General features: G+C 40.8%; 4 protein-coding genes across 4 annotated transcripts; all 4 read right to left on the bottom strand.

The window, feature by feature from the left end:
- Positions 1-1,747: 1,747 nt before the first annotated feature.
- On the bottom strand, positions 1,748-2,771 carry LOC120292081 (RING-H2 finger protein ATL67-like). The gene has a single exon (XM_039309962.1). The coding sequence runs from the start codon at positions 2,595-2,597 to the stop codon at positions 2,046-2,048; it is 552 nt and encodes a 183-aa protein (XP_039165896.1). The 5' UTR covers positions 2,598-2,771; the 3' UTR covers positions 1,748-2,045.
- A 6,652-nt stretch (positions 2,772-9,423) lies between these two features.
- On the bottom strand, positions 9,424-10,331 carry LOC104421162 (RING-H2 finger protein ATL70). Its single transcript, XM_010033021.3, has one exon. The coding sequence runs from the start codon at positions 10,177-10,179 to the stop codon at positions 9,673-9,675; it is 507 nt and encodes a 168-aa protein (XP_010031323.2). The 5' UTR covers positions 10,180-10,331; the 3' UTR covers positions 9,424-9,672.
- Positions 10,332-15,017: 4,686 nt separating this feature from the next.
- LOC104423360 (RING-H2 finger protein ATL70) lies at positions 15,018-15,640 on the bottom strand. Its single transcript, XM_010035861.2, has one exon. The coding sequence runs from the start codon at positions 15,638-15,640 to the stop codon at positions 15,131-15,133; it is 510 nt and encodes a 169-aa protein (XP_010034163.2). The 3' UTR covers positions 15,018-15,130.
- A 3,084-nt stretch (positions 15,641-18,724) lies between these two features.
- Positions 18,725-19,586, bottom strand: LOC120288522 (RING-H2 finger protein ATL70-like). The gene has a single exon (XM_039302577.1). The coding sequence runs from the start codon at positions 19,292-19,294 to the stop codon at positions 18,923-18,925; it is 372 nt and encodes a 123-aa protein (XP_039158511.1). The 5' UTR covers positions 19,295-19,586; the 3' UTR covers positions 18,725-18,922.
- Positions 19,587-19,998: the final 412 nt, after the last annotated feature.

The raw sequence follows: 19,998 nt of genomic DNA, 5'->3' as shown, positions 1-19,998 counted from the left end.
TGCCCGACTCCCCAATGCCTCGACTTGGGTCCACATAGGCCGAGGGCAAGATAGTGCTCATGCCTAGATCTCCAACACTTGAGCCCGAGACTTTGAGATTAGCCTCAGGTCCACACTGCTCAAACCTGAGACCCCACGCCTACAACTAGGTCCATCAAGGCGGGGCCCATCCCCAAGGCTCATGCTTGAGATCTTGGTGTTTGTGCCCGAACGGCATCCTATCCATACACGGGTCAATCGAGGCCGGGAGTGCTTTCTTGTGGGTCCCCAACACCTGGGATGAGATCTAGCAAGACCGAATTCAAAATCCTAATACTCAAAATTAAGACCCTAGATTCATTTTCAGTTGTGTATGCGCAAATCACTAGCGTCTGAATAATGCATACCTATTTATAAAATCAAAATTTTCTTACTAGACGAAAAATATTGTTTAGTTCAATTTAAAGGTTCAGTGAAACATTGACAAATATTTTTATTTTCTTAAATAATAACTTTTCTAAAAAAATATTATTCAAAAATATTATATTTTTCGCGAAATAAATATAGAAAGCTTCTCTTGAAAGTTCGAAACACTGGAAAGTTGACAATGTGGAGATAAAAGCTTTGAGTGTTGACTTTAAAATTAATAATAAAAAAATAAAATAAAATAAAATAAAGGAGCGGTGTCGAAGAGTTTACTTCTGGTTTGGTGGGGTCAGGAACGTGTCCGTCCAATTAAATTCTTGAAGCATATTGCAGGTCTATATAGCGTGTAAAAATAATAGCTAATATGGCTTCTTTTTACTAACCCGCGTTCTTCATTTCCGGGGATCACCACAAATCGACTTTTTTTTTTTGAACAGACCACAAATCGACTTTGGACAACTACAAAACGTAGCATAATTTTTTATTTACCATGACATTTTCGAAGCAACTTCTCAAACATACCAAAAAAATTGACATAATTTACTATCGCCGTGACAAATTTAACAACACGACCTTTCAAACACGATTGCGGTTGTGACAAAATAGCATAAGTTAATATCACGTCCATAAAAGGAAGGCTCATAACTTTTTCCGTAAGGTCCTAATTTGGAAAAATATTAGCATTGATGAGGCACCATCCAATCAATGTTAAGAAGAAAGTGAACGGTACTTGGAAGGGTAGAAAATGCGCCGCCGTCGACGCAATGACAGCTGGCTAGGACCACGACTGTACAAGATAAAGGTGAGAACGAATCGAATGCAAAAGATTTCCTATATTTGTCACATTCTTTTTGGTGCGCTCGAAAGATTGCGTTGAATTTGTCCCTTGTCGTAAAAAAAAAAAATTAATAAATTAATTAATTATTATTAAGGCTTGTAATTTTCTTTTGTTGGTATGTGCCGAATTTTGACTTCAGTGCTTCATGTGGTCGACCTCCGACCCGACTGAGGAGAAACGTGCCCAATTCGTCCATTAGGTTTGTAAACTCCGGGATTTTGTTTTATATCGCTCTGGCATAATTTCCCTAGCGTATGCATGATGGTTTCACGGTATAATTTTCGATACAATTTGATCTTTCGAAATTTCGTTTTATTGGGTTCGACTTGTACCTTTAAAAAAAAAAAAAAACAAAACTTGCAAATCCTGCAATCCTGCATTTCGACGGTCACGACAACATATAAATATTCACGCATTAATACGGTTATAATTCTTCGTATGATTTTCGAAAATTCGAGTAAATATTCACGCATTGCTTGCTCAACAAGAAATGTACCAAAGTCGTTGCCATCACAAAATCTTCCAGCTTTCATTGATAAATTTTCGTTGTAAATTCATTACCAAAAATATTTCCATATATTTCCCCCAAAAGTTCAGATTTCAAAACGGGAAATATTCTCTTTCTTCTATCGGCCTTGACTGGATTGGTCGGGTCGGGTCGGGTCGGGTGGGCATCCGCCGCCATTGGTTGGGTCACTTCAGCTGGATCCCCAAGGTCCGATGCAGATTGAATCGACGGCGCTGGAGCTGGAACCCTAGGAATCGGAGCCGCACACCTCCGATTCCGGCGAACAAGCCGCCGTCACGGGCCGATCAGCGACTTCCTGCAGATCGGGCACGAGGAGTGGAGCTTCAGCCACGGGTCCAGGCACTTGAGGTGGAAGTAGTGGCCGCACTGCGGCAGCAGCCTCAGCATGTCGCTGTCGCCGTAGTCCGCCAGGCAGATCGAGCAGCAGGACTCGCTGGATTTCCCCGCCCGCCGGGGCTTCGCGCTCGAGTAGAGGAGATTCGGGTAGCTGAGGATCGTGGCCTCGCTGAGGCCGGCGTCGGCGGCCCCCGCGGGCTCCTCCTCGTCGTCGTCGTCGTCGGGGTCGGCGGGGGGGGAGGCGCCGGGGCGGAGGGAGCGAGCGGCGGCGCGGCGGCGGCGGCGGGCGAAGGAGTAGGAGATGACCGCGACGAGGAGGACCAGGAGGGCGAATCCGAGAGGGGCGAGGACGCGATCGGCGAACGAAGGCGAGGAAGAAGACGGAGAAAATGGAAGTGAAGATGAAGAAGATGATGGCGGAGATGAAGAAGATGAAGATGAAGATGAAGATGAAGATGAAGATGAATTGGAGTGTAATGGGTCGCCCATTTTTCTTCTGATTTTCTCTCTCTGTTTTTTTGTTCTTCTTTTTGCTGAAAAAGTAGAATGAGAGGAATGTTGTGTGGGAAGTGACGACGGATTTTTGGTTGTCGAGAGGAGAACGTGAGCGATGCGGTTTCCCTTTTTTTAAATTCCCATTTTCTTCTCTTTCTCTCTCTTTCTATTTATTTTGGCCGCCAAAATAAATAAAGGAAATTTTTTTTTTTCTGTTTTGTTTTTGTGTCTCCATAAAGTCAATTCTAATTTAAAACATACTGCTGTCTTTGGCTCCGTCTGTTTTGATAACAAATAAAGGATTTGATTTTTTTCTTATTATCGACAATAGTTTATATCAAGCCATCGTCATGGAGGATGCAAATATCTTGGTCCATTCAATTTTATAAGCGATAGAGAGAGCGTCGTATAACAAGGAGTTGTATGTCACGTTCAGAAATGATAAATCAAATCGCTCTAGAAAAATGAGTGGCAATTTTACTTCATAGGCGAGGCCTTTAGTTCGAGTTTGGTACGGCCCAATCGGGTTGAGGAGTAGAATAGAATGGAAGAAGCATCTAATTCATTCACATGCTCAACTCCAATTGTTTCTTTGTGGATATAGCCGAGCTGGTGGAGCTTCGGCCTTGCAATTGGGTTAATTGCGATTACAGGCTGGATGTCTTGTTCGGATAATAATAATGGTATCTTGTACCTGAACCGGTGATTCATGCAATCATCCTCCTATTAATTTTTCATGAAATACAACAAAAACGAAAAAATTCATTGCTGACTATTCAAGGATAAGTAAAACATTATGAGTATATTGATATGTGTAATTGAATATGCCGACGATGACATCTTTATATATGTAGATTCATATGTAGATAGTGCCGACAGCATGACGTTTCACTAAGCAGAAAGCAGTGTCAAGAAGCAAAAATCGTAATTGGCTTCCATGTTTGAGATGCAAAAGTTGTATTTTAATGGGATGATAGTTTTCATTGGTCTAGTTTTAGTAATGATTTCAATGATGTCCTTTATCAGCTTTCTATCGTATTCAACATAGAGTGTGTAATATGATATTTCAACATTAACACCCTCCTTTCTCTCATTCGCTCATGCACACCTATTCTTTCTTTGTTTTTTCCTCCATATATTTATGCCTCTTTCGCTAATATATTTTTTAAAATATTCGATACTTTAAAGAAATAGCAAGAAAATGAAATGTCTTGCTAGTAATGTCGTGCACAAAAGAGCAAGCACTTTTATACTTGGCATTGTTTAAATAATACAGTTGACTTTAGTTGAACACTTGCATACTGTACTTAACTAAAACTTGTCGAGTTGTGAAGATTGATGCTTCACTGGTTTTGTTGCACATTTTAAGTCGAGAAAAAGTTTCTTTAAATGATGGTGGGATTTATGTAATTGCATTCTCTTTTGACAATAATAATTTGTATTGGATTAATTCATTTTCAGCTTATTTGAGTTGGTTGTGGAGTGAAAAGGATGTTTCATCATGTCATCGAATGCCAAACTTTTGGAAAACATCGTTATTATATATATACAAGGCATGTGCAAATTTGGTTTCCTAGTTTCAAGGATAGTGTTACGTCGGCACTTTTTTATTTTCCTTGTAACTGCTTTATTCTTTCTAATCCAAAATGGGTGATCTATAATGAAAAAAAAAAAAAAAAAATATATATATATATATATATATATATAGGCTCTGCCCCAATGAAATAGAGATAACGATGCTTTTATTCTGTCGGGTGGATAATAAGAATTGCTTTTCCACGTCATCATGACGTGGGTTATCAAGTGTCCATACCAAAGTGAAGTTCGCGTCCTTGACCTAATTAACAATTTTATTTTATTTTTTTGCGCGGGGGCTTTATTGCAATCTCGTTTTGCACTCGATGGTTACAATCTTCCACCATCGAGTGCGAAACAAAGGTTGTCATTCTACATCGTCAATCCACCACATCGCATGTGTGCTTTATTAGTCATTGAGTGGGTCCAAATAATAGTTAGGGTACACATGATTCCACCATAGAACTTAGAACATGGGAATCGAACTGGTAAGAACTTATCCAGTTCCAAATTTCAAGATATATAAGGTAGGTTCTTAGTTCTAAAATTAAGAAACTTATTTTAATAGGTAAATTTTTTATTTTAAGTTGGAGGAACCAAGAACCTATACTTTAGAACTTAGAATAAGTTTTTGTGTTTTTCTTTATCTATGTGTCCGCGCAATCCTGTAGTATTCCATAACATTTGATAATGAGTATATAATCTAGGATCAATAGTCTCAACTTCCATTTTGGTGGTCATTAAATGTAATAATTCATTATAATCGTTCAATTGATAATATAGGTAGAACTTGGGTAGACTTTGGAACCTATGATAAGGTAGGTTTCGGGTGGAATTTATATGAAATCTATAACCGCTCGCCCCAAATAATAGTGTCACGATAGGAAAAATATACGAAAAAGTTCTAAACTTATTATATTTGTGATAATTCAATTTTAAACATTTCAATTGCTTTAATTGAATCCTAAATATTTTGATGATATGTTTATGTAGTATAGCTACCTCATTTTTGGCCAAAAATCACTAACAATTCATATTAGTAATTCTATGTGACACAACAAGCACTGATACAGACAAATATTGCAAATTTTTGCTTTTTTAATTTTTTAATTTCTTTTTTAAACAACTCTAGGTTTACAAGGTCACTAGGGCCCTATTTGTTAATGTTCTTTATTTCTTTTTATAAACAATTTTTTTTTTTTTTGTTCCGGGGAAAAAAAAAAAAACGTAAACGAGTTTGCTTGCGTTTTTGTTGCTTGCGTTTCTGTTCCAAATCTATTTTTTTTGTTCCCAGGAACATATTTGGAATAGAAACAAGAAACAAGAAAAAACATGTTTCTTATTTCTGGAACAGAATTTAAGAACAGATTATTTCTCTCCTCTCTTTTTTTTCTTGTTTTCTTTTTCTTTTTTCTTTGGCCAATCACCGGCCTCGGCCATGGCCGGCGACCTCGCTGGAGCGTCGCCGGCCCCTGGCGAGGCTTGGCCTCGCCGGCGCGGGGCAAGGCGAGTGGCGAGCCCGAGCGGCAAGCCCGAGCTAGCCCGGCCAAGGCGAGGCTCGGCCTCGTCGGGGCCGGCGAGCCTTGCCGTGGCCGGGCGAGGCCGCCGGCCCTCGTTCGCTGGTCGTCGGCCATGGCTAAGGCCGATAACCGGCCAAAAGAAGAAAAAAAGAAATAGAAAATTAAAAGAAAATTATTAAAAAATTAAAAGAAACAAAAAAAAAAGAACACAAATTTACCAAACGTGTTTTTGTTCATTTTTTATTCCCAGAACAAGTTTACCAAACATGTTTTTTTGTTCAAAAATTGTTCCCCGGAACAGAAACATTTTTTTCTATTTCTGTTCCCTAAAACAATTTTTAAACATAAATGTTACCAAACGTGCGCTAATTGATCATTGATGATCGTTGCCTAGTTTGGGTGAGGGCATTAGGCCATCACCTTGATCCATGTGAGGGTCGACACTCTTACTAGCCACAAGCAAGAGCCTTAGTGTCCTTGCTTGTGGCCAACAAGGGCGTCGTAGCTCGTGCCACCTAACAAGTGAGGGTCGCAATCCTCTCTTAGATCTTGGCAAGGGCTTGACGCCCCCACTTGTGGTCGAAAAGGACACAAAAGCCCTCACTCGTGGTTAGTGAGGGGCAGAGGCCCTTAGCCAAACCTCACTTGTGGTTAGTGAGGGCTAGTCGATGGTCTCACCGGCCCATAGTTAAGAAAAAAAAAGTAATAACAAACTCATAAAGATTTCTAAAATATAAAATTAAAAGTTGTAAATGTTAGCATTAGTTGTGTACATATGAGGGTCGGTGTCTTTGTCAGTAATTTCCAATCAAAATTGGCCAAATGGATTACACTAACAAATCGTAAAAAGGTTTACGATTCAATTAATACAATTAAAAAGTTTATGATTAATTTGCTAGAAACGTAATAAATTTATGACTTTTTTTTGTACTTTTTTTCATCTTTTTGATGTGAATTGGTACAAATAAAATAGGTTTATGACTTTTATGGTATTTTTCTTCCCTTTTGATGTGAATTGACACAAATATAATAGGTTTATGTCATCAACTATGTTAACTAGGCTGAAGTAAACCCAATTTCTTGTGACGATGGTTAACGTTCATATAATGATTTCTGGCCAGTGGACTTCTTTCTTGATCCATTGTGAAATACAGTGAGTAACCACAATTCAAAGCTCTTTGGTGTAATCTAGGATTAGATAAGACTCAAGCTATTGAGTATGATTTCTCGATGGTTGGCTCTCGTCGTGGACAAAGTATCACTACTTTGACCAAACTAAGTATATATCTAGTGTCGATGTGGTAATTTCATTCTCTCTTAGGGTGTGTTTGTTTCACGAAAAACATAACGTTTTTGGAAAATGTTTTCCGGGAAATCATTTTCTAGAAAAATGGTTAATTTTCCTTTGTTTGGTAATATGTGATTGAAAGTATTTTCTGGTGTTTGGATCACATTTGAAAAAAGATTGAATGACATCTGACCTAATAATTGACAATAGTGTGCCTCTTACTTCCAAATTAATTTGTTGAGTCCATGACCTTTTTTTTTAACCTTATAAAAATATTTTTTTATAAAAATCGAAATTATAATTATTTTTCATATTTCAATTATTTTTCTTTTTTTCTTTATTTTTATTCCTTCCTTAGCCGGTGGCCGGCGGGGTGACGACCGGTTGCCGGTTGGCGACGAGCCGAGCGAGATCAAGCCTTGCCCGACGTCGGCGAGCTCGAGGCTCGGCCTCGCCAACGATTGGCGAGGCTCGAGCTCATTGGCGTCGGGCAAGGCCTCGGCCTCGCCAGATCGGCAAGATCGAGCCTCGCCCGATGCTGGCGAGATCGAGTCTCACTTGATGTCGACGACCTCAAGCCTCACCAGATCCGGTGAGGCTCGGCCTCGCCAACGACTGGGGAGGCTCGAGCTCGCCAAAGCATCGGGTGGGGCCTCGGCCTCACCGGATCGACGAGATCGAGCCTCACCCGACATCGACGAGCTCGATCTCGCCGTGGCTGGTCGCGGCCGTCGTCATGGCCGGCGGCTGGGCCAAGAAGAAGAAAAAAGAAAAGAGAAAAGAGAAAAAATAATGATTAAAAAAAATTTATATTAAAAAGTTAAAAATTCGATTTTTTAAAAAATATTTTTAAAAGAATTATAAAAATATAAAAATATATATTTATAAGAATAATTATTTGTAAACCAAGCATCAAATCTAGATTTTGGTAGATTCAGAAAACGTTTTCCAGTCCTTTCAAAGAGGAAATAATTTTCTAGAATTTAAGTTTTGTTAGGAAAACATTTTCCATTTACTCATTTTCCTTAGTGAACCAAACACCGGAAAATGAAGAAAATGTTTTTCCCGAAAATGAAAATGTATTCCATGAAATAAACACACCCTTATTTTAATATTGAATTGTGAGATCCATTAATATCCTCATCGTTTCCCAATATAATATGTCGTCCTTTAATACCACGTCACTTCTCTAGTGATCCACTTTTTTGTGTGGTAAAGGTGATGAATCAACACCATTCGGCACAAGTCACTGATCATCGTTGTACACACATGCCGACCTCTCTGTACCAAATTCGTAATTTCGGGTCGTGTTCAATACTAACATGATATCAAAGTCAAGCCACGCATTCTCGACCGCCCGCCGGACCAATAACATAGAGAGGCGGAGAAAGCCGATTTGTATAGTTCCTATACAACACGCTTGGGTTGCAACTAGGAACCGTAGCGAACGGTCGAATCCTATGTAGGGACGATTCCATCGAGGGTTTTCAACTTCAAGAACTTCCGACAATAAACAAAACCCAGCGAGAGTGCCTACACCACGTAGTTTAATCGTGATCAGAACCTAATAATAGTCCCTTACGCAACTCCCCGGTTCAGATAAGCTTCGTCTAGATATAGATAACCCTGCTTCTTTCTCTATAGATCGCCTCAAGTAATGCCAAAACTTTTCTTTCCTCGTTCCTCACTTTCCCAGTTCATTTCGGCACGAGCGCCCGTCTGACTTTGACCAGAAGCATTGCACGGCTAATGTCAGCATCGTCGTATCCACTGCTTGCCGTGGAGTCTGTCGTCAACCAAAAGATACACAGAGAGATTGGGTTTGCTGATATTAATATGATAAAAACCCCTGAGCAAGCCACGATCTAGCGTCGTTGCAGGGAAGATTCCGAGTCTTTAACTGGAACAGTCATGTCTCTCTCTTTCTCAAAACGGCAGTAGCCATCTGCTCTTTTTTTATTTCATTTGACCTACCACTTCATCATTATCTTCTCAAGTTGTTGGAAGCATCCGAGAGGTCGATATCTCAGATTGGTTGCACTTTTCAAGCTTGCCCATTAGTCTCGGGGACGAGCGTTTCTTTTTCCAAAACTGGGTTCTCTTCTGCAGCCTCTTGTTTTGCAGACATGTACTGTTTTCCTCCTACTTCTCTTCCACTAGCCGCCTTTAATGTCAATGAACTGGCCGGAATTCTTGTCGTTTGCCTCTTATTAGATGCCTCATGTTATAGACAGACTCTCCAATCTCGCGCACTCTGTGAAAGGCGTGCAGGACGCCCTCGCCGTATAGCAATCGTGATGAAACATACGGCGCATTGGACTCTTACCAGATCGAATCTAGCGAGCGCAAGGAAGGCTTTTTAACCGTAAAAGGTCGTCTATATATGTGATTCGGAAGTCCAAAAACACACAAATCCATGATCAAGGGCAACAAAAACTAAAACATCACCGTACACGTTCATTTCAAATCCGTAAATGTACATGGAGGGTAAAATTGGAGAGAATTTATTTACTGCAAAAACCTATATGCAAAGTTAATATTGTGGAGATGCATTGATCTTGCCCACTGCAAACATTCGTCCATGGATGACCTGGCACTGTTGTCCGACGTGTACTTTCACTTAACTGCTGTACTTACGGGGGGCTTTTGTTTTATTCTACAAGCTCCGCAGCAATTCCACTTTGCATCACCGCTGCAGCGCCGCCAATGGGGCGACCTCAGCGAGAGGCGTCCCGACTGGAGACGGGAGCGGCGAGGTCCTGCAGTTCGGACACGACGGGTTGACTCTCAACCACGGATCGACGCACTTCGAATGGAAGTAATGCCCACAATCCGGCAGCAGCCTCAGCACGTCGGTCTCCTTGTACTCCGACAAGCAGATCGAGCAGCAGCTGGAGTTCGCGGCCAAGCCGCCGCCGCCGCCGCGAGCGGCCTTCGCCTGAGAGTAAAGGAGCTTTGGGAAGCTCCCCAGCGTGGCCTCGTCGAGGCCGAGCGTAATCCCGATCGAGTAGCTGCCGTCCTCGGCCTCGGCGAGGGAGTGGCGATGGGTTGGCGGGTCGCGGACGCGGGTGCAGAGGTAGGACGCGAGGGTGAAGAAGACGATGAGGGCGAGGATGCCGAGGGAGATCCCGATGCTGTACGCGAACCCTCCCGTGTTCTCCCCGGGGGCCAGGTAATCGGAGGTGCTGTTCATGTCACCGGCGGATCAATCGATCGAAGGAGTCACCAACGTGGTCTGAAGACGGGGAGAGAGAGAGAGAGAGAGAACGTGGAGGCGTGTGTTGTGGTTGTCCGTGAGACGAGCATGCGAGGGAGATAGGGAGTCGTGTTTCATTGTCTAGGTGGTGAAGAAGTTAAGTGAGGAAGCTACATCTGGAAATGGCGGTTGCGCACCCTTAACCCTTTCGAGTCGCTTTCAAATGAAAAGTAATCACATGAATTAATTTATTGTAAGAATAATAATCTATTCTAAATCATAAAAAAATAAACTATTATAAATTATTATATAATCTACATCTTAAAAAATTTCTGACTCACAATAGCCCATAAGCTCTAGGGGTGAGCAACGGTCTAGGGTCGACCCTGGACCGGCTCAACCCTGCCGGTCCTGGTCCGGTCCACAAGAGGACTGGGTCAGTCCTTGGTCCTAAAATTCTAGGATCAATACTGTGCGGGTTGGTCTTCAGTCCTAAGAGTTTTTGGTCGGTCCAACCCTTAACCCACCATGTATATTATTCCAAACCTAAATAAAATGTCTGTTATATTATGTTATATCGAAATGTTCTATCAATAGCACTAATAGTAATTTCAATTTAAAACTTTTGTTGAGTATTAATTATGTGTCGTTTGTTTTGTTTTTAGGTGTTTAGAAGTTCAAGTAAATTAATAAAATGTGAAGTTATATATTCATGGTTTATATTAAGTATTTTGAACTTTTTATGGTTTAATTGTATTTTATTAATGAATTTTAGTTGCACTTTGCTTTTCAATTTGTGTCAAATGGTATAAGTTTTTGAAGAGTAGAGTAGTACTGCAGTTGCTACGGTGATTTGTTAGTCAAGTGGTGTGAAGCTCATTTTTTGGTTGAGTGGACTCTACATGATCAAATGCAGGAAAACGCTTTTGCATATGGTGTTATGAATATTAAAGATAGATGATTATAAGAACTTTCCATCTTGTCTCATATCTCAATGAGCGATTAGCAGGTACGAAATTTTTATTATTATGTCATCTTAAATTTGCTAAATATGTATTAGTATTTATAGTTTAGTTGCACAATGCTGCATTGTCGATGAATATGTAATTTGAATTTGTAAGTTTTCTTTTTTAGGGAGTATAAAAAGTAAGACGAAAAAAATTATCGATTGGTCACGAATTGACCCTGGAACCGGACCGAACCCATTGGGTCGGTCCGGTCCTTGGTCTCAGGCTCAATAAGGTCGGTCTTCGGTCCTAAAAATTGAGGACCGACACTGTACGGGTTGGTCCTAGAGTTAGGGAGTGGCCCAGACCAATCGGGACCATGCTCACCCCTAATAAGCTCTCTCTTTTGATTTGTTTTTCTTAGCCAATGGTAAAGCACCACAACCGTTAATTTCGTGAGACCCGACCACATGCGGAGCCCAATCGGGACTGGCAAAATTGACGGTTGAGATCTTCCTGACCCGTGAAAGAAATTCCCCGCAAATCATTGATATCAAATACTGATTTGCCTTTCACCCCATCCATAATGCAAGAAGGTTCAGTCTGGGCAAAATCAAAGCCGTACCCTCCAGCATTAACTTGAGTGCTGCACGGCACTTGATTTATGACGCAGCGGATTCCGTCATCTCTTACTCAGAGTAATCTTGCATGCTGTGCTCTAATTTCCTTATATAAAAAGCAGCTAACGTACCGCTGGTTAACAAAACTTTATAGCGAGAAAGGGAGTAGATTATATGAGGCTAAGGAGAAAAGATTTTTATTCGATACATAGCCGGCGAAATTAAGAACAATCCACAAGCACTGTTCTGCTGCCAACACATACATGATATTTAATTTTGCTAACCATGTTCGGTCCATTTATAAATGACAATTTTCATCTTATGATTATCTTGTGTAAGAAATATCTTTAACTTACGGTTTTCCATATAAACCCTTAAATAAACACAAGATGGTTAATCTGCCGGCCAAAATTTCTCTTTATACTCTCTTGGGATCCGAATGAAGCAGTATTTTTGGGAAAGAAGACAAGGTCATGTAAGAGTTTTCCTAATGTGGACTATATTAATTGATATTGTAATTTACCGTTTTACGGTTATTGTAAAATGGGGTTGATCTAAGGTAAGATAGAAGATTTCTTAATTAATATAATATGAGGCTGATTAATGTGAGCCGAGTTGAGCCTGACCCGTAATGACGGGGTCTGGTTGGAAACTCTATAAATAGTACTCAAGTTTCTCCTCTAACCCTAATTCTCTCATATATCATCACATAAGTTAACTTAGCGCTAAAGAGTGAGGGGGTCGTCTAGTGATACGGAGGGCAATAGAAAAGAATAACTTGACGCGTGGATATCGATTTTTCGCTTCTGCATCAAGAACGATAGATCCTAAAACAGGTGCGTTAATCTTTCTATTAAATTATGCATGTTCTTGTTCTGGTTATAAAGATCTTGGGATTTTAATTTGCATCCAATAGGTCAAAGCCAACTCAGGTTAGTATGATAAAGACAAAAGGATATATATTGGGGGAGGGGGAGTGATATAATTAACTGAATCTTCCATCTGGTGGATAAGGCCGGAAAAGAGAACTGGATTTTAAGGCTGCTTTCTGAAAAAAGAAGATAAATGCATCGAAAAATTTAAAATTTATCATGAAAATATAATTAAATGAAGATTCGTAGGAATTCAACTCTAAAATAAGTTTGATTGAAGCCTTGCTATCTTCATGCAGCTGAACTCCTTAGGTTAGATGTTTTTTGTTCACTGATTGATGTATGTTGCATAAATATTGATTTAGAAGTAAGTTAGGTTGATCTCATGATGATTTTCAGGGATAAGAATAGTATAAGTGTCATAATTTTGTACGGAACTTAATTAAATGTCGTAACATTTTTTCACTCACTTAAGTGTAACAAAATTGAAAAATCGATCACCTAAATGCCAATGGCAATTTGCTCCCTTAGAAAAATCAATCTCTTAATTTCAAGAAATCAAGTTTAATTGACATCTATAAACCAAAGTCGACATCAATTCCTACTTAAGCATGTTTCGATCATCACGAAATTAAGTAGCTTAAGTTATCTAAACATATAATTGATATTTGATTTCACTAAATTCAACCTAAACTATAGGCAATTTCCTCTTAATTTCACTTTGATCTCATCACATCCTAACCTAATATCAAACTTAGATTGAAGTATAACTTCAATTTTATTAGACTGTAGTTTGATTTGAGCATCCTTGAATGTTCATTTGAGATTTGAACCTACCTTTGAAGTTGTCCGACGAGCAACTTTCGATATCAGCCAAATCAAGGCAATTCCGGTGAAGTTTGAAGGAGGCAACCACCTGGACTAGCTTAGGGGACTCCGTGATGAGGTTGGTCGCAAAGTGAGACCGGCCAAAAACTGTCGAGAATAAGCTAGTCATGAGTGGAAGATTGGCAGAGGGAGAGATGCCCGGCGAGGCTAGAGAAGAGGAGAGAGAGAGAGAGAGAGAGAGATTTTCCACTTTTTAGAGAGCAAGAGAGTATTTTTCTGTCTAATTCTTATAAGAAGGACCAAAATGAGAGAGAGTTCGGCCAAAGAGGGCCTTTGGGGGAGAGACTTTCCATCCAGAGCTGGGCGAGGCCTTCGTTGCCGATGAGGGTCTCTGGTGAAACTAACACGGCTTCTAGATTTTTCATCCTTTTTCATCTCACAAATTTTAAAATGTCCAAAATTCTATACTTATCGCTCCATTTTTATTGTATAAATGTCAATTCGATCTTAAGTCTTCAATTTTACCAATTTAATTCTAAATTTTTGAACGATTTACTAATATAATTACTTGACTAATTTTGGTAAAAAAATCTATGACGCAGATACCGGCCATCCTACATAGTAGGATCGATCTGGAGTTGACCTTTTCAACTTTTTACAAAAAAAATTCAATTATTTCTTTTCTTTTTTATTATTTTCTTTCAACTTTTCTTTTTATTTTCTTCTTCCTCCGCCGGTTGCTGGCCCACACCGATGGCCGGCGAGGCTTCACCTCACTAGATCTAGCAGGCCATTATAATTTTCCTTTAAAGACCATCTTGAACTAGACGAAGAGATCACAGGAAGAAGCTAAAACCCCATGAATTAAAACCTTCAGTTTGTGGCAAAAGGAACAAACCGGAGTTCTTCAGATTCATTAGAATAACTACATTGACAAATCATCAAAATGTTTATAACTCAATTGATCAAATTGAAAAGTTTAATCTTAAATTGACATAAATACAAGAAGTTTAGTTTTTTTTCTTTTTTAAGGTAATTTTCCGATCACTTTATAATAGCTGTGCTTTGCAACACCGGCAATCGGTACTCAAAATTTTACCAACCAAACCCAATCAAGCAAACTGCTTTCTATCTATTGGTTTGTTCTCGCTAAAATTCGTTTGTTGAACTAGTTCGATTTGGACGTCAGAGGCGAGCCGACATATGCATATACCGAATTGCGGTAATGCAAATTTCCTCATACTAGATGAACGTTTTCAAGTTACGTACCTATGTTACATGGTCGAAACGCAAATCTAATTAGCAACGTCCAGCAAAGGATGTATTGGATGCATGTTGGAGCGAGGACCCTACGACTCAAAACGACAGGTAGCTTAGCATCATCTGCTCTGTTCTCATTCTATTGTATATGACCTACCACATCATCATCATCTCAAGCTGTTGTTGTGCTAGCCGCACATCGTCCGGCGGCGAACCACCGGCCCACCCGCCGAACGCGACGTCTGAGCAACCGAAGATAATACAAAAAACTGGAAAAAGAAGCGTCGAAAATGGCGCGAAGTCGGTCAGTTTCAGTCCACACCTGGAACTCGTGCACGAGAAATCTCAATTCACTTACAGTAGATTTTGTTTGATTCAGGAGCCTTCGCCCGCAATTCCGCCACCTTCTGATCGGTCAGTATTACCGCCGCGGTGCCATCAACATGGGGACCTCAGCAAGGGGCGTCGCGACTGGAGTCAGGACCGGCAAGGTCCTGCAGTTCGGACAGGACGGGTTCGTTCTCAGCCACGGATCGACGCACTTCGAGTGGAAGTAATGGCCACAGTCCGGCAGCAGCCTCAGCACGTCCCTCTCCTTGTACTCCAACAAGCAAATGGAGCAGCAGCTCGAGCCTGCGCCCTTCACCTGAGAGTAGAGGAGCTTCGGGAAGCTCCCTAGAGTGGCCTCGTTGAGGCCGAGCATGATCGCGATCGAGTAGCCGCCGTCCACTGCCGACGTGAGGGGTCGGCTCCCGTGAACTGGCCCGGGTCCAGGTAAGTGGTCGGCTCCCGTGACCGGAGTCTGGGGCGGCGGTATGCAGAAGCGGGTGCAGACGTAGGAGGCAAGGGTGAAGAGAACGATGAGGGCCAAGACACCGAGGGAGATCCCGATGCAGAACCCAAACCATCCCGTGTACTGGCCCGGGCCCATTTAACCGGAGGTGCTGCTCACGTCGCCGGCGGATCAATCGATGGAAGGAATCGGCGACGTCGTCTGAAGATGGAGGGAGAGAGAGAGAGAGAGTGATTGTTGATGCTTAACTGTTAAGGTGGTGAAGAAGTTAAGAGAGGAAGACACATTTGGAAATGACAAATTCTATATATAAATCAGTCTCTCACTCATAATAATTTTCGGATGCCTCGATCTTAGTTCATTATTATGTCATGGCCAATATAAAAAGCAATTACCGTGACGCCTATTAACAATATTGTTCTGCGAGGATGGGATTAAATTATACGAGACAAAAAGAAAAGATTTTTATTTGGTACATTGTTGATGAAATAAAAAATCAATTTGCAAGTACGGGTCGGCTGCTGACACACTTATGAAATTTAATTTTGCTAATCGTGGTCCATCCATTAATAAAAGAAAGTTTCGATCCTATAATTATTTTCTTTCGCTAATGGTATCTAAACCCTTAAAAAGAAAACAGATGTTTATCTATGCCGGCCATAGTTTCTCTCTATACTCTCTTGAAATCTTAACGACGTAATATTGGGAAAGAAGAACAAGATCAAAGTCAACTCGGGTTCGAAGGATAAAGGCTATATATATGATTGTGTGTCTATGTATGTGCATGCATGCATGTGTGTGTATAAAGTGGTGCCAAGATAGAGGGGACAAGGTCAAGTCAATTTTGGGAAGTACAAAGGCAATGACCAGTGATGTTATTACCTAAATCTTCCGTTTGCTTTTGTTAATTAGGGATGTTTTTACCTGAATCTTCCCGCTAGCGGGTAAGGCTAAAAAAGAAGAGGATTTTGAGGCTACTTAAAATAAAATTAAAAAAAAAAAGTGATAATTATCAAAAAGAATAAACGTAGTGAAAATCTTTTCAAAAAAATGCAATTAAGTCTTAAAATACTTTAAAATGTACAATCACAACCTAAAAATCATCATGAAGTCGCAATTGAATCATAAAATTTTCAAAAAATACAATCAAATTCTAAAAAACTTATTAAATTGGTGTATTTGAGTTTTATGATTAAATTGTAAAATTTAGTTGCACTTTTTAAAAGTTTTAGATTTTGTTCTTCCATGATAAGTTTTAGGATTTCGATTGTGTTTATCCTATATAATTAATTATCATCTGCTTATCCTATATAATTAATTATCATCTGCTACAATGTCTTCCATTATCATGGACCCGGGACTCGTCATCAGTTTTAACATAAAAATCCTATTCCTACTGAAGCAAGAGCAACCAGAGTTGCCAGTGAGGGCCTCCATTGCATGTTCACTCGTGCAGCAAACTGCACGAATGCGTTCCTTATTTTTAATGTCCCAGTGCTCACACGCCTCACTCCCTAAGTTGATAGGTAGTTTTTCTTCCCCCTTTCCAGAGAATACCCTCGTGTTTTTACGCCCTAGAATTCAGGTGAAGTAGTTATAGAACTTGCTTGGGTCCACGATTGTATTTATCCCAAATAATTAATTATCATTTGTTGAAATCTTCCATTATCATGGACCCAAGACTCGTCATTAGTTGTAACATAAAAATCCTATACCTCAGCCTTTTCTAAATCATTGTCGCATGGAAAATTTTCGTACTTTATCTACCCTCTTCATCTATTTGATTCTCGACCTCATGCCCTAATACATTTCCTCATGCCTTCATATTTCTCCAATTTCTTTTTTCAGTTGCATCTCTCTTTGTCCATCAACCCGTTATGATAGTGATTTCTTGAAGTTCCTTCTTCAAAAGAATAATATTGTGATTGATGTTTGAGAATAGGCGGGAGAAAAATATCAGAAGCGCCAAAAGTTATGTACAAAGCTCATATTAATGTTAAAAATTTTCACTGGATCACTTAAGTATCAAATCGAAGAAAACGATCATTAAAAAAACAATGAAACTAACGAGAATGAGAGACCAAAGACGACAACCGAAGTACCAGAGCAAAAGCCTAAAGCAGTAGGAATAAGCGAAGGTTGGCCAAAAATGAAGAGAATGAGAGATGAAAGATGATGTAATGACTCTTTACCAAAAAAAAAGATGATGTAATGACTTAGTATAAACCACGGCGACTAGGGTTTTTTTTATCATGGTTTTTTGCTTTTGTAAGAAATAATGCTTCATTTCATTCCAAGAAAGGCACATGTTGAAATTTGAAAACATGAAAAGTGGCAGGAGATATTCATGGTGGATGGTTTTGATGTCTGGAGAGGTTTTGGTTGGGGTTTACGTGTAAGACAACCATAACTACTGAGGACGGTAGATCTTCATGGTCTATTTATTGGTTTGTCGTTAAATTCTTTTGTTGGATAATTGGTTTGATTTGAATGTCGGATCTTCATGGCCTATTTTTTGGTTTGTTTTCGTTAAATTCTTTTGTTGGATAGTTGGTTTGATTTGAACGTTGGAGGCGAGTCAATATATACATATATCGAATCATGGAATTGCAAATATCCTTATACCAAACGAATGTTTTTGAGTTACGTACCTACATTTCTTGCATAGTCGAACGTAATTAATTCGATCTGATTAGTCAAGTCCAGCAATGGAAGTATGCACATGTTGGAGTGAGGACCTACATTGACTCCCAAGACAGGAGGAAGCCACCAAAATCTGGGAGTGATGATGATGCCACCGATTGCATATCTTACGTAATTTACAGATAAACTTTGCTTTCTTCTTTTCTTTTTTCTTTTTTGGTAAGATTTGCTTTCTTCTTTTCTTTCTTTCTTCAAGATCATCTAAACTAAATCCCACGTTTTTTTTTCCCGTCAATTCTCCAGTTTCGTTCCGACACAAGCGCCCGTTTCATTCGACCGAAAGCATTGCGCAAACTACAGGAGCGTCATCACAGCAAAATGCTTGCCGTAGAATCATCGTCAACCAAGAGATGCACAGAGAGAGAGAGAGAGAGAGAGAGAGGAGAGAGAGAGGGAGAGAGTTCGACATGATCATGACTTGCTCGGGAGTTCATTACATTAATTTCAGCGAACAGAACAAACAGAACACAAATCTCTCTCTCTCTCTCTCCCCATAACAGCAGGTAGCATCTGCTTTGTTCTTATTCTATTATATTTGACCGATCACTTCATAATCGTCTCAAGTTTTTGGCTGTACATTCGCTGCACTTATCTGGCGGCGAACCACCGACCCACCCGCCGAACGCGACGTCTCTTCTGCGTTTCGACGAGCCTGAGCAACCAAAGAAAATTAAAAAGGTAAAAGAAGCATCGAAAATGGCGCAAAATCGATCGATTTCAGTCAACACCTCGAACCCATGCACGAAAAACCTCAATTAATTTACAGTGCATTTTGTTTGATTCTAGAATCTGAGCTGCAATTCGACCACCCGCCGGCGGGGTCACCTCAGCGAGGGAACTCCTGACCGGAGTCGGAACCAGCGAGGTCCTGCAGTTCAGACGCGACCGATTCATTCTCAACCACAGATCAACGCACTTCGAGCGGAAGTAATGGCCACAGCCCGGCAACAGCCTCAGCACGTCCGACTCCTTGTGCTCCGACAAGCAAATGGAGCAGCAGCTCGAGCTCGCGGCCTTCACCCGAGAGTAGAGGAGCTTCGGGAAGCTGCACAGCGTGGCCTGGTCCAGGCCGAGCGCGACCGCAGTCATGTGGCCGCCATCCTCCGCACCGCCGCCGCAGCGGCGAGGAGGGATTGGCTCCGGTGCGGCGGGACGCGGACGGGGTTGCAGAGGTAGAAGACGAGGGTGAAGAGGACGGTGAGGGCGAAGAGGATGATGAGGGCGATCCTCGTGCCATACGCCAACTCTCCCGTGTTCAGCCCAGGGTCCACGCAACGCAAGGTCGCCGGTCGCGGCCGATCAATCGATTGAAGGAGCCAGCGACGTCGTCTGAAGACGGAGAGAGAGAGAGAGAGAGAGAGAGAGAGTTGGCGTTTCTCTGTTCAGGTGGTGAAGAAGTAGAGCGATGAAGATGGTCGCTTTCCGAAAAATCGTATTTCCCCTTTTGATCTGCTTTTCTTAGCCAATGGTAGAATTTAGCTGACCATTCGATGAATCGAATGCATCACAACTGTTAATTTTATGAGACCCGATCAAATGCGGAGCCCGCTTGGGATCGGCAAAATCAAAGGATGAGATCTTTATGATCCATGGATCGCTCAAGACAAATTATTGACATCGTTTCACCGGCTTTGGATACCGCACAAAATATCCTTTGTCAAGTATTATATGCTCGCCCAACTTGTTACTTTCTACTCGCTTGGCTTGATGCTCGCCCCACTTGACGCTCATCGCTTGCTTCTCTTAGCTAACCTCGCTTGTTACCAAATTCATTTGGTCGATCCGGTCCTTGA

The sequence above is a fragment of the Eucalyptus grandis genome, chromosome 1, assembly GCF_016545825.1.
Source record: "Eucalyptus grandis isolate ANBG69807.140 chromosome 1, ASM1654582v1, whole genome shotgun sequence".
Taxonomy (NCBI): Eukaryota; Viridiplantae; Streptophyta; class Magnoliopsida; order Myrtales; family Myrtaceae; genus Eucalyptus; species Eucalyptus grandis.
This window is presented reverse-complemented; position numbering and strand designations above follow the sequence as displayed.

Coding starts and splice junctions, on each gene's coding strand:
- LOC104423360 (XM_010035861.2), bottom strand. CDS start 15,640: ATGGGCCCGGGCCAGTACACGGGATGGTTTGGGTTCTGCATCGGGATC.
- LOC104421162 (XM_010033021.3), bottom strand. CDS start 10,179: ATGAACAGCACCTCCGATTACCTGGCCCCCGGGGAGAACACGGGAGGG.
- LOC120288522 (XM_039302577.1), bottom strand. CDS start 19,294: ATGACTGCGGTCGCGCTCGGCCTGGACCAGGCCACGCTGTGCAGCTTC.
- LOC120292081 (XM_039309962.1), bottom strand. CDS start 2,597: ATGGGCGACCCATTACACTCCAATTCATCTTCATCTTCATCTTCATCT.